Source organism: Brachyistius frenatus, unplaced genomic scaffold (genome assembly GCF_029030835.1).
Source record: "Brachyistius frenatus isolate BFR_SWC_R1_liver_20210118 unplaced genomic scaffold, ASM2903083v1 Contig_84, whole genome shotgun sequence".
Taxonomy (NCBI): Eukaryota; Metazoa; Chordata; class Actinopteri; family Embiotocidae; genus Brachyistius; species Brachyistius frenatus.
The window spans coordinates 479,208-492,016 of record NW_027210683.1 but is presented as its reverse complement, the minus strand read 5'-3'; the positions used below and the strand labels follow the sequence as shown (position 1 = coordinate 492,016).

The 12,809-nt window shown below is 43.7% G+C and overlaps 1 protein-coding gene across 3 annotated transcripts; it reads right to left on the bottom strand.

Moving 5' to 3' along the window:
- Nucleotides 1-58: 58 nt before the first annotated feature.
- On the bottom strand, nucleotides 59-11,858 carry kcnj6 (potassium inwardly rectifying channel subfamily J member 6). Of its 3 annotated transcripts, none has more exons than XM_069709600.1 (3): nucleotides 11,663-11,858; nucleotides 3,900-4,820; nucleotides 59-1,797 (listed from the first exon to the last, which is right to left on the bottom strand). In XM_069709600.1, exons 2-3 carry the CDS (start codon nucleotides 4,795-4,797, stop codon nucleotides 1,445-1,447), a joined length of 1,251 nt encoding a protein of 416 aa, XP_069565701.1. In that variant the 5' UTR covers nucleotides 4,798-4,820; nucleotides 11,663-11,858; the 3' UTR covers nucleotides 59-1,444. The 3 variants fall into 3 exon arrangements, with proteins under 3 accessions (XP_069565701.1, XP_069565703.1, XP_069565702.1); XM_069709602.1 differs by lacking the exon at nucleotides 11,663-11,858 and adding an exon at nucleotides 6,334-6,485; XM_069709601.1 differs by lacking the exon at nucleotides 11,663-11,858 and adding an exon at nucleotides 6,159-6,290.
- Nucleotides 11,859-12,809: the final 951 nt, after the last annotated feature.

Genomic DNA, 12,809 nt, shown 5'->3' with positions numbered 1-12,809 from the left:
TAAACAGCAGACTTAAATGTCTTCTGAAATGTGAAAGAAAAAAAAATACAAACAAATCTGAGCTTAAGTGACATTTATTGTTTATTGAGAAAGTCAAAGTATCAGAATTTAATGAATTAATGAAGTTGTATTAAGTACATAAGCATTTAAAAAAGGTTTAAAAAGTTAAACCGAAAACCGTAATCTTCAAATGAACCATGTAAGAAAAATTACAAATATGATCATTACTAGTTAAAGGTGAGTTTGGTGGATGATGCTAAGTGTTGGGAAATTAAAGAAATAATGTATTTTTCATTTGAGTAAATAAAGAAATGAAACAAGAATGACTTTTGTCTTTTTCTGTCAATTAATCAATTAAAAGCATAATTAACTGTTTTGATCATTTTCAATCAAGAACCAGAATAAAGTTGTAAAAAATGGAAATACCTCAAAGTTCGACGTTGTGCTCATTAACATAATATAATAATAATAATAATAACTGGTCCATGTTTGTCTCTTAAAGCACTGCCAGACTGCAAAGCTCTGAACAAACAGCTTTAAAGCATAAATTTTTAATTTCACATCAATAAAAATATTTACTGTCACAATAACGTAAAAATGGATGCCTGAAAGTAAAAAAAAAAAAAGAAGTCTGATCAAGTGCATAATAAGCAACTTACTGTTTATCTGTTGTTGATACTGATAGGTGAGGTGTGAGGGATTTCTGGAGACTGAATAGTGACTAACTTTCTCCACCAGAGGCCTCCACTGTGCAAAAAGGGACAAAATGCAGTTTTAAAGGGCCGTTGTCTGAAGTCAGTCGGCTGTAAGCAGCAAGTCGTGGCTTCATGTCGGAACTAGCGTCGACAAACATTTAGCATTTTGGGGAACAATCTGTCATTGGTTTAAACTAGAGTTTGCATCTATTGAGATGTACGTTTCCTTATAGCATCATACAGTATATACACAATACAAGATAAATTAACTGCAGTTAATGTTTATACATGCTTATATATTTCTGTAAAACCAATAATGAAGGCTTTATACACACAGTAAGGCAGAGAATATATACAAGAACTAAACTAAAGGCAGTAGTATCAAACATCTGTCAAATATTCACACCGCAACAAAACAAAGAATTTCCAAACGTTTTATAGTATATACAAAAATACTTATGTAAATGCCCCTAGGAATATCTTAATAGAAAAAATAAGAGGAGTCTCGTCAGGAGGACATCACATTATATTTGAAACATGCACTTGCCGCGGGAGGTTTGAGTCCAGCAGCAGGCCACATGTCTCCGTGTTGAGTTGTTTGTTTTCAGGGTGTCACTGAGGAAGAGGGGTGCAGGGAGACCTGGTGTGCTGTGCTCATTGGTGGAGGTGGTGCGGTGCTCCCCGGCCGGAGACCTACACTATAGTCCGGTAATCTCATACGGACTTCAAGCATGCCGCCACGGTCATCGCTACACTTTGGACTCACTCTCCATGTTGGCAATGTCCCCGTTCCTCTCGGCCCGCTGGCTCTTCGCCTGCTCGTCCAGGCTGGTTTTGGTCTCCTGAGCCTCCTGCTCCGACTCCGGCAGCCCCTGCTGGCTCAGCTTGCTGGCCAGCGACCAGGTGATGGGCAGGCGGGCGCGGTTGGCCATGTCGGAGAGCTCTCTGGCACTGCAGGGGGGCGTGTTGGTTTGGTGGATGTCATGGAAACTGTTGTAGTCCACCTCGTAGAAGCCGTCCTCCAGCGTCAGGACGGGCATGAAGCGGTAGCCCCACTTGATCTCGCTGCTGATGTAGGAGCTCCTCGCCTGGCACGTCATGCCTGGGGGGCACAAACGCAACATTAAAGATCTCCGTGTAGAAATTCAGATTTCTTTTTTGATAATAAAGCAGGTTTACGTGCTGTAAATACTGTGACGGTGTGAAAACAGAGAAACCGCCGTTTGGACTTCCTCATGTCACATGTCGGCCTTCAGCCTTTTAACGAACCGTTTAACGAAGAAAAACCCCGAGCGGTCGTTAGACCGGCACATCCAGGAACTTTGGCATGCAACATGTCTCAGCCCCCTTTTGGGGGAAAACAAGTGACACTCACCACCGACTTTAATGTAACGTAGTGGAACATAATTTAACTATTAGAAAACTGAAAACAAATTAGTTGATAAATGACACTCTGTCAAGTAAATATGTTATATTTACTTGTTTTTAATAGTTACAAAATATATATTATATTTACTTGTATTATATTTACTATTAAATATGTTATATTTACTTATAATATATTATTACTTATATATAATAATTTTATCTACTACTGAATACATGTTATATTCACTTATGTGAGTTTGTTTCTTTCTATTTTGGTTCATTTAAAGGCGTCTCCAATCAGCTATTAGCGAGCATGCACAGACAGGAATCACTCAGACACTAAAAATATCTTTTCTCAGTTGCATATTTTTTGCTATGATGACTCAGCAGATTTGTGGCTGTTTATCTACGATGGACATCAGCGGTATTAATATCCTCGAGAAGTGTAAATCACACTGAATCTTGAGAGATTTGAGCTGTGGCTTGAAGAAGAGGTGTGATTTAGAGCTGATGAGGAGCGGGACGGCCCTTCAAACACTCCTCTTCCTGTCATTATGTCTATTAATGCCTTCCTCCGTCGGCTCCGAGGGTCCCTCGAGGTCCCGAGCCACAGTAGGAGCATCCCGAGGGTGTTCCCCACCTGCCTGATGCTACTCCAACACCTCCCACAAACCATCCATCTGCATTACTTCTGAATCTCCGCTGCGTCCCAGAGCTTCTGTTCAACCTTAATTGCCTCCAAACTAAAACGACAGAAATGAAGTTGCTGTTGTTTTGTGAGCAGCGATGCATGAACGTCTCCTCAGACTCTGAAATAATCAGACCACGCCGCAAACAGCACGTCAAGACTTCAGGCAGCCAGTTTCAGAGGAAGGACTGCACATCCCATCTGAATTAACTACGTCCATTTTTATAGGCAATCTGAAGCTGCACCTTTTCTAACAAGAGATGTATGTTGATGTTAATTAGACTTTCTGTGGTTATTCAGTCCCTCCAGGATTGTTTTGTCATCGTTAATTATTGCTTTTGCAATATCGTGATTTCCTGGAGGAACTAGTTATTAAATGGTTAAATCGGTGAAAACAGTTCAGCTCGTGACTGCGATGTGTCGAACCTGACTGACATGATGCACATAACATTTCCTTTATCGTCGGTGATCTGAACAAACCACAGTTGGTCAGCTGTAACCGAGACGCAGCAGAGTTTCTGTCGGCTCAGCAGCTGCTTCAGAACACGCAGCCGTTATGTAACTGGTTTATTCTGATAGAGACCGACCACCAGTTTCCAACACGCATCAGGCGTCATCGGACGTATTACTGTACATATTGATCAGGTAATTTCAGGATGGGGGATGAAACATGTCTCCTGCTGTTCATCCAGATGTTTCGGTCCTCGTGCTCCCGCAGCGGCACGTTACAACATGTTATGAACATGTCTTCATCCTGAAGCTTAAATAACACGGAGTATTATTAGAAAATGGTTGTAGGATATATTTAAATGTGTCTGCTCTGCCTCGAGTGGAGCTGCTCTCAAAAATCTCACTTTAACAAAAGGTCAAATAAGCTGCTGCCTAGCAACAGTGTTTAAGTAGAACTAATTACATGTAATAAAATGAGAAAATAAAAGTAACTGTAATGAGCTACAGCTACTGAGACGTCTGGACAGCCTCCATTCATTTGGCAGGCTCAGATTCTGATGCTTGTTTCTGATTGGTTCTCTCGTTTTGAATTCACCCCGCCTCTCGTCTGCCAATCAAATCGATTGATGGTTATTGTTTTAAACCAGTGGTTCTCAACTGGCGGGTCGTGATATTCAATCCACGTCTAACTGCCTCACCTGTGGCCTCCACCATCCCCTCCAGGATCACCACGATCTCCAAGTCCTCCGTGGCCAGGTTGGCCTGCGAGATGTCCCAGAAGGGGCTGTTCTGGTTGATCTCGTGACAGATGATGAGCGGCGACACGAGGAAGAGGCGGTCGTCGCCCGTGTTGTAGCCCACGTTCATGTCCGTCTGGTTCAGAGGGATGAACTCGCCCTCCTTGGTCTGCTTGGACTTGATGAGCTTGGCCCTGATCGAAGCCTCGACGATGTGCGAGTTCCGGAGGTCTCCGACTCTGAACATCAGGCACAGCCGTCCGTCTCTTATGGAGATGACCGCGTTGGTGGAAAACACTAGTGTCTCAGCTCGTTTCTTGGGCTGCGAGATCTTCACAAACATGCAGCCCACCATGAAGGCATTCACGATAGATCCCAGCACGGACTGGATTAAAAGCAGAAGGATCCCCTCGGGGCATTGGTCCGTGATGACTCTGTATCCGTAACCGATGGTGGTCTCCGTCTCAATGGAGAACAGAAACGCTGATACAAACCCGTTGAGGTTGTTGACGCACGGAGTCCACTGGTTGTCCGATAAATGCTCCAGGTCGCCCCGGATGTAAGCGATAAGCCACCACATGAAGCCGAAGAAGAGCCACGTCACCGTGTACACCAGCACGAAGATGAAGAGGTTGAAGCCCCACTTCAGGTCCACCAGCGTGGTGAAGATGTCCGTCAGGTAGCGGTACTTCTCCCGGACGTTTCCGTGATGGACGTTGCACTTGCCGTCCTTCTGGACGTACCGCTGGACCTTCCTCACCCGCTCTACCTTGGCCAGCTGCTTCGGCAGGTCCTCCCGGCCCCGCTTCGGCAACTTGGTCTGTCTGACGATGGCTGGGCTCTCCACATCCTGCTCCATGGGGGATCTGGGGGGATTCAAGCCTGCAACACAGGAACCACGTTAGAGATTACAGCATATATCCTAAACAACGTAAAACCTCTTCACATGAGCGGCAACAAGGAGTCTTAGTGATCGAAGATCAATAAGTTCCTCTTGAACACAGCGTGATGATGCAACCGGAGGATCAACGACCTTCATCAGGAAGAATTCAGAGTGTCGTCTCTTCATCATCATCACTGAGTTCAACACGTTAACGTGACCGCCGGTACGAGGACATTAGTGATGTCACCATGGAAACCTGAAACTGGAGCAGAGACACATCAGATTTTGTTGTCAAACTCTGTAAATCATCAACAGAGACAAAGAAAGTCTTCAGAAAGTCTCCGGCGATGAAGCGACGAGCCGGGCGACGTGTTCTGACGACATCACGTTTCAAAAGGGGGCGGAGCTTCACCGTCCGAGACCGAAGAAGGGGCGTCGGGTCAGGAGACACCAGCTGGGTTTTCTTTGTGTCACCGTGAATTTGTCCCCCAGAGTCAGACTGTCAACACAGAGTTCCACCAGGACCTTCTGAGGCGTCGGAGAGAAAACATTCGCTGCAAACCACCTGAACTGTGTCGCCATGGCAACGGGGTTCTCCAACATGACAACACGCCTGCTCATAGCGTGTTTAATCCCTCAACAACACAATCGTAGCTCCCAACACTCCCGACTCGCCGGATTTGGTTCCTTCCAACTTCTTTCTGTTCCCCAACAATCTGATGATTGCTCTCAGATAATTGTTTCATGGTTTCAACATAATCAACATAAATCCAAGTTAATGACAGCAGCTTTACTGTATCACCAACTTTTAAAATGTGTCATCACGGAAAAGATGACAGACAGTTGTCTTCTTCCGTGACTGCAGGCTACACCACCATTTTCTGGGTTTTTTTCTATCAGAAAACTGAACAAGTGTGAAAAGCGGATTTAACTGCAGCCCATAAACACAACGTACTGACCAGCACTCGTTCCCAAAGCTGCTGCGATGACATCATCACGACATCACCAGACAAAAGTGATTTATCAGGTTTACAGTGCGTGTTCGGACAAACTGACATTTAACCCTTAAAACATTTGAACCCTTTTTGGATGTCCGGCCTGAGAAAACACCCGACTTCAATCCGTCCCAGCTCCTCAGCTGGACGGTGGAACGTTAGAGTCTGAGGACATAAGACACTGGAGGAACCGCCGTCACCCGTCACAGATTACAAAACCTGAGAGTCAATAACAGACTAAAATATAACAAGTCAGCGACACTCATCTTATTAAATCTGTCCTGAAACTCTCCTCTGCAGCAGACAAGAAGCAGAGTTGATGCATTTTATTCAGAGGAGTACCTCGTTGAACGGACCTCCAGCAGCCATTTTCAGATGAACACACTCCTGAAGTCGCTTCGCTAAAGCTTAAAAAAAGGTTTCCGTGTGGAAGATGCAGCTACGAATCAGAGACATCGACTGGCAGCTACACAAATAAAACGAGGCACGCATGCAGATGAGACGCTGAACAACAGACCTCCTCGACTCTGGCGCTGTTTTAAGGTCCGGTGCGTAGATCCAGCAGCCGGAGTACTAAAGCAGGAGTCTGAGCATGAAAACTGGGCAGCCGAAGGGAAAACGTGCCACCGCCCACTCTGCCAACACAAAACTACACTTTGCAACAGAACCGCCGGAGAGCGAGTGTGTAACACCGAACTGTCACGTTGGGTGGAAGCTCCTCAGCCAACCGACAGGTGATGAGCACCACCGAAGACCGAGACCCACCGAGGACGAACACGAAAGCTTTTAGAGTTTTAACTGCCACCTCGACTGTGTCCACGTCTATATTTATCTTAACTGGTTCCCTGGAAGTCGATTCAGGTGAATTTCACCTGCTGAACTGTTGTCGTCTCGTCTGACCGGCTCAAAGAAAATGGAGTTTTTTCTAGTTTGCTGTAACAACCAAACATCCAGGACCTCCACCTCTGCAGCGTTTCCCCCCACCTCTCTCTCCACCACCCACAATGTTCCTTTTTAAATTAGTTCGTCTCTCCTCAGTCTCTCATGACGTTTTCCGCTCTGTAGTGTTTTGTCTGGAGGTTCGGACCGAAGTTTACTTGTTGTTGTACTTAACCTTTGACATCCTCAAATTAATAAAGACTACAAGAGTGGAAGCTTCATACGTGACAACACTGCAGCACATTCAGTCTGTATACAACACATATACAACATGTATACAACACGTATACAACATGTATACAACACGTATACAACACGTATACAACATGTATACAACATGTATACAACACGTATACAACACATATACAACATGTATACAACACGTATACAACACGTATACAACACGTATACAACACGTATACAACACGTATACAACACGTATACAACACGTATACAACACGTATACAACACGTATACAACACGTATACAACATGTATACAACATGTATACAACATGTATACAACATGTATACAACACGTATACAACATGTATACAACATGTATACAACATGTATACAACATGTATACAACATGTATACAACATGTATACAACATGTATACAACACGTATACAACATGTATACAACATGTATACAACATGTATACAACACGTATACAACACGTATACAACATGTATACAACATGTATACAACATGTATACAGACCGAAGACAAGGGAAGAAACTGGGTTTGCTGTTTGCACAAAGGGAGATTTTATTGGTGTCATAATGGTATCTGGAAATGATTTCAATTCACTAAATCATGAATGTTTGGCCCTCCAACCATCCAACCAACCATCCAACCAACCAACCAACCATCCAACCATCCAACCATCCATCCATCCATCCATCCACCCATCCATCCATCCATCCATCCATCCACCCATCCATCCATCCATCCATCCACCCATCCATCCATCCATCCATCCATCCATCCATCCATCCATCCATCCATCCACCCATCCAACCATCCAACCATCCATCCATCCATCCATCCATCCATCCATCCATCCATCCATCCACCCATCAACACAAACAAGCACATTTGATCGTATTTATATAGCTTACCGATCTTTTTATCCTCCAATGCTGCCGTGCTGCTAAACAAAGTTTCGATGTGGATTTACGTGGATCTATCTGACATGGTTTCGTTCTCCGTAAATGATTTCCAAGTTTATGACTACTTTAAAGGGCTGAATGTTTCTAGACAATCAATAAAGCTAATAAGATAAAAGTAGCATTACGTAAAATAAGGGAAGGCTAACCAATAAAAAAACGAAATCACGGTTTCTGTCTTAAATTGTTCTTATTATCATCGTTAAAACACTTCTGAAGCCACACCCCCAAACTTTCCCATCATCCTCAGGTGTTTCTCAAAAAGATATTCTTCATATTAACGAACTGCAGCTGGCGTTTACGTACAGATGTCCTGTTCTGTCCGTGGCTTTTTAGTGTGTGTGTGTGTGTGTGTTATGTGTGTGTGTGTGTGTGTGTATTTTGCGTATTGTGTGTGTGTATTGTATGTATTGTGTGTATTGTGTGTATTGTGTGTATTATGTGTGTGTGTGTGTGTGTGTGTGTGTGTGTGTGTGTGTGTGTGTGTGTGTGTGTGTGTGTGTGTGTGTGTGTGTATTATGTGTGTGTGTGTGTGTATTATGTGTGTGTGTGATGTGTGTGTGTGTGTGTGTGTGTGTGTGTGTGTGTGTGTGTGTGTGTGTGTGTGTGTGTGTGTGTGTGTGTGTGTGTGTGTGTGTGTGTGTGTGTGTGTGTGTGTGGAGATGACCCGGACACAACAGAGGAAAAAATAAACAGGGCACCATTGTTATGTGATCCCTGTGATGTGGCTGCCACATTAAGAGGTTATTTTATGACCCCCCCCCCCCCCGTCTTCCCCCCTCCCCCCCCCCCCCGGACACGTTTCCTCCACGCCAGCACTGGAAAGTCACCATCAGTGTTTCCACCGCTGGAACAAATGGTCGTGCTCGAGCCCGGTCTGCTCTCCACTCACGGGGGAATATTAGGAGCTGGAGCAGCGCTGGTTTCCACGGCAACGCACTGCTCAGTCTGCTCCGAGTGCTCACAATATATCAGGAATGTGCTGGAGGACGAGGCCACGGCGTTGGATAACATTCGTCCGTTTCATCTCGCTGCAGCGGGCCGGGAGGAAGAACAATGTGACGGATCTGCTTTGTGCACCGAGCTGCCATTCATGGAACATCTGTTATCTTCCACTAATGTCAGCAAATACACGCGTAATAAGACCGACTGGTTTGTTATCAAGCTGCTGGAAACTAAAGATACTAAAAAAAAAAAGACGGTAAAATAAAAACAAATCTTCGTGTAGATACGCATTCATTTATTTCATTTATTTTATATATTTTATACTTTACGGGCAAATTTACTGGATTTAGAGGAGCTGCAAGGCGATGAACTCGTGGTCTCTACGTAGAAACCAGTTGGTAAATCTCCACTTGGAGTTCACGTTTGAACGTCCAAACCAAGACAATATTTTTGTTTGGTATCTTTACCGACGGACACATTTCTGGTATCTCCACGTCCGTCGTCCACCTTTAGCCGAAAGCCTGTCTTTGCTTCTGCGCAGGAAAGCAGCAGCGTAGCTACCTGTATGTCGTTACCGCGGCAACCCATGCAGTTAGGTTGTCAGGAAATCTGATCACGTGCTAAACAACCCCAAAAAATAAATCTGATTCACCTGAAGTCTGAACGAAGACGAACCGAGACGAAGCGGTCGCACAGAAAAACAAGATTTTACATCAGTAAGAAAACCGGAGAACAGAAATAGGACTTGAAGCTCGGAGGGGACGACGTGTCCCTCCGTCCTCAGAGGACATCACAGCCTTACAGCCATCACACCGGATTCCCCCTGAACGGTTTCTCTCTGCGGTTATCAGCAGCAGAGAAACTCAAACCGCCCGCTGAAAGTTTGAGAAACAGGATTTCCTCCGAGGTATCGACACGCTCAGAAACTCGGTTACCAAACATGAAGGATCCAGCTTTCACAATCAGGTTCGGTTTGTTCGGAGGACGACTGACTCCAACAAACGTTTCTTTACGGATGAATAAACAGAAAAAAACACAGAAATCAGCGTTTTATTCAACTGTGACGGGTTTTAGTGGAGAAAAACGTCTTTTATTAAAAGACATCTGGATTTGAAAAAACATCTGTATTCAGAGGAAATCCTGTTTGAGATGATTAATTAAATAGAATCTCTGCTTTCATTAAGGATTAACTAGATTTACTTCAGATTACAGCCCACACATTTATTGATTTAATTACATAAACAAGCTGTAATCCTGAAGGATCATTTCTGTCACGTTCATAAGAAGGTATTTTATGTGACAAAAACAATCTGTTAGTTATGAGGTGTGGTTTTCTTTATTTATAAAGTTTAAATTTGCATTACCCTTCTCTTATTTATACCTTGTACAATATACAGAACAATCTAATAACTATTTATTCCTTATTTTTAGGCAATAATCATCTTATCAATATCACTAACTGAGCCAAACTCTTAAAATCTTTATAATCTGATGTTTTGTTGTTTTTTAATTTATTTTTTGGTCATTTGTGTTTACGAATGTTTTTTGAGTGAAACTACCTTCTGAAAATAAGTTGAATTGATTAATTAAAACAGTTTATGTCGTGTGGTTGTTCAGATATGATGAGCAGTGACTGGTTTAAAACTAAATCTATAATTTATTTATGGTCACGAGAATAATAGAGATTTCCAGGTTTATGTTCAGCGTAGTTACACTGAAGTGCCTCAAAACTAAACCGTGTCTTTTCATTTATTTATCTGAGCGACTTTCTTTTCATACACATCCAATAAAACATTAAAACGTGGTATCAGAGTGAGACGACCTTCTGAAAGGAAGTTTAATTGGTTAATTAAAAGGATTTAAGTCCCATCCTGTGGTCACTCAGGTACGATGAGCACAGACCTTTGTAAACACGGATTTATAACTTCTTTAATGTCAGATAAGAAACAATTATTTGAAATTTTTTGACTCCTTTTGGGTTTATAACGAGCGTACGTGAAACTAAACTTTATCTTTGCACTTTAATTCTGTTTGATACAAATTTTACACTCGAGAAAATAAAAAGCATTTCAACGATTCCATTTGTTTTGAACATTTCCAGTTGATCGTCTGTCTGACTGTTTATTTGTGTTTTTTGTCTGTTGATGAATTGAAAGGATTTAAATCTTCCTGCTTCAGATGTGATGAGCAGACACTTTTATTACTAAACTGTTGAAGCCATTTTCAGTTTGATCTGTAAATCATTTAAAAATAATCTCAGATTTATTTAAGATGATTTTTTTGAACTGGTTTGAGATCACTGAGCAGGTTTATTAAAGAGACTCCAGACTACATGATTTGTTCAGGGTCAGGTGCATCGACAGGAAGCGGACAGCCTGCTGGAGATTTGCGGTTGTCATGGAGACGGAGGTGATCCAGATAATAAGAGGAGGCTGTCGGCCGGTTTTGCGCGAGCTGCTCGGTGATTAGCCTCCTCGGTGTCCGGTAGTGAGGAGAGGCCGCGGGGCCTGCTGCCTGTCTCAGCCCGCCGCCGTCCTCTTCATCACCCCCCACCACCACAGAGTCTTCCTCCTCCTCCTCTTCCATCATCTTCATCACCTCCCCGAGAGCCGAGCCGATCTCATCTGCGTGTTTTCTTATTGTCTTAATTACCGGGAGCTTCCTCTTCCTCTGTTACGTAACTCTCCTCCCCCGCCGGCCCCCACACACCATCATCATCATCATCATCATCATCACAGTTAAACATGATCATATGTATCGATACGAGCAGCGCGCGGACACGCAGCTTACCTCGTGCAGCGGATCGATGATCTCTCTCCGGATCATCTTCATCCGGTTTGTTCAGGAAAAAATATCCCGTCAAGATGTTTCAGCTCCTGATGATGAAGATGAAGAGCCGACAAACACCGAGACACGAGCCGCTACTTCTCCTCTTCCTCCATCCCAGGATCCTCAGGAGCAGTCAGCCTCCACCCCTCAGCTGGGAGAGAGAGGAAGAGGAGGGAGAGGGGGGAGGAAGAGGAGGGAGAGGGGGGAGGAAGAGGAGGGAGGGGAGAGAGGAAGAGGACGGAGAGAGAGCGAGCGAGAGGAAGAGTAATGTGTCGATTTCAACATGTTACAAACATTTATTTTCTGCTTAATGACAACATGAATAAAAACAAGGAACAAACCTGTCAACAACAAACAAAACAATCAATATTTATGTTATTTATTTATTGATTATTGATATTTCACCAGTAAAAACTACTTTTCAAAGTAAAAGCACCGTGACATGACACTATCAGACTGTATTATTGTGAAAGTCAGTTTAAACCTCTTTATATTGGTTCAGTCTGAGGGTTCCCAACCTCTGGGTCAGGGCCCTGCAGGGGTCCCTGGATAAATCTGAGGGGTCGTGAGAGGAAGTTTTACTTTGGAGGGACATATCAGATTATTTTCATAATAAAACCACCTGGAAACTGGCCTGCATGTTGATTTTTCTAAGAGGTTAAGAAGGTCACTTACGTCTAATAATACCTTCCATGTTCTGTCCCCTTCATCTCCGGTGGGATCCCGGGTTCAGGTCAACTGAAGGGTCACACGACGTGACAAGAAAATAAAATATCTTTGTCTAAAATGCTGCTTTTATTTTGACATTCAGGAAGTGAGGCTCGGCGCTCTCCGTGGTGCTGAAACTGGACACTCGCTCTCTCTTCACGTTACGCTAGTCTAATCTTTACGTAAAATACTGCTGACTGCAGGCGGACGTCAGAGACGGGTCAGGATGACCTTTGACCTTTTCGTTTAACGAACAGGAGCGACTCCATCATGACCTCACACTGTTTCTAAAAGAGTTCGTAGCTTCAGGTCTGTAAAATGGTTCTGATCCAGAAGTGTCTTCAGCTGCAATACCAGCGAGTGCCACTAGAGGTCGGCTCCAAAAAGCCTCCAGCTCCAT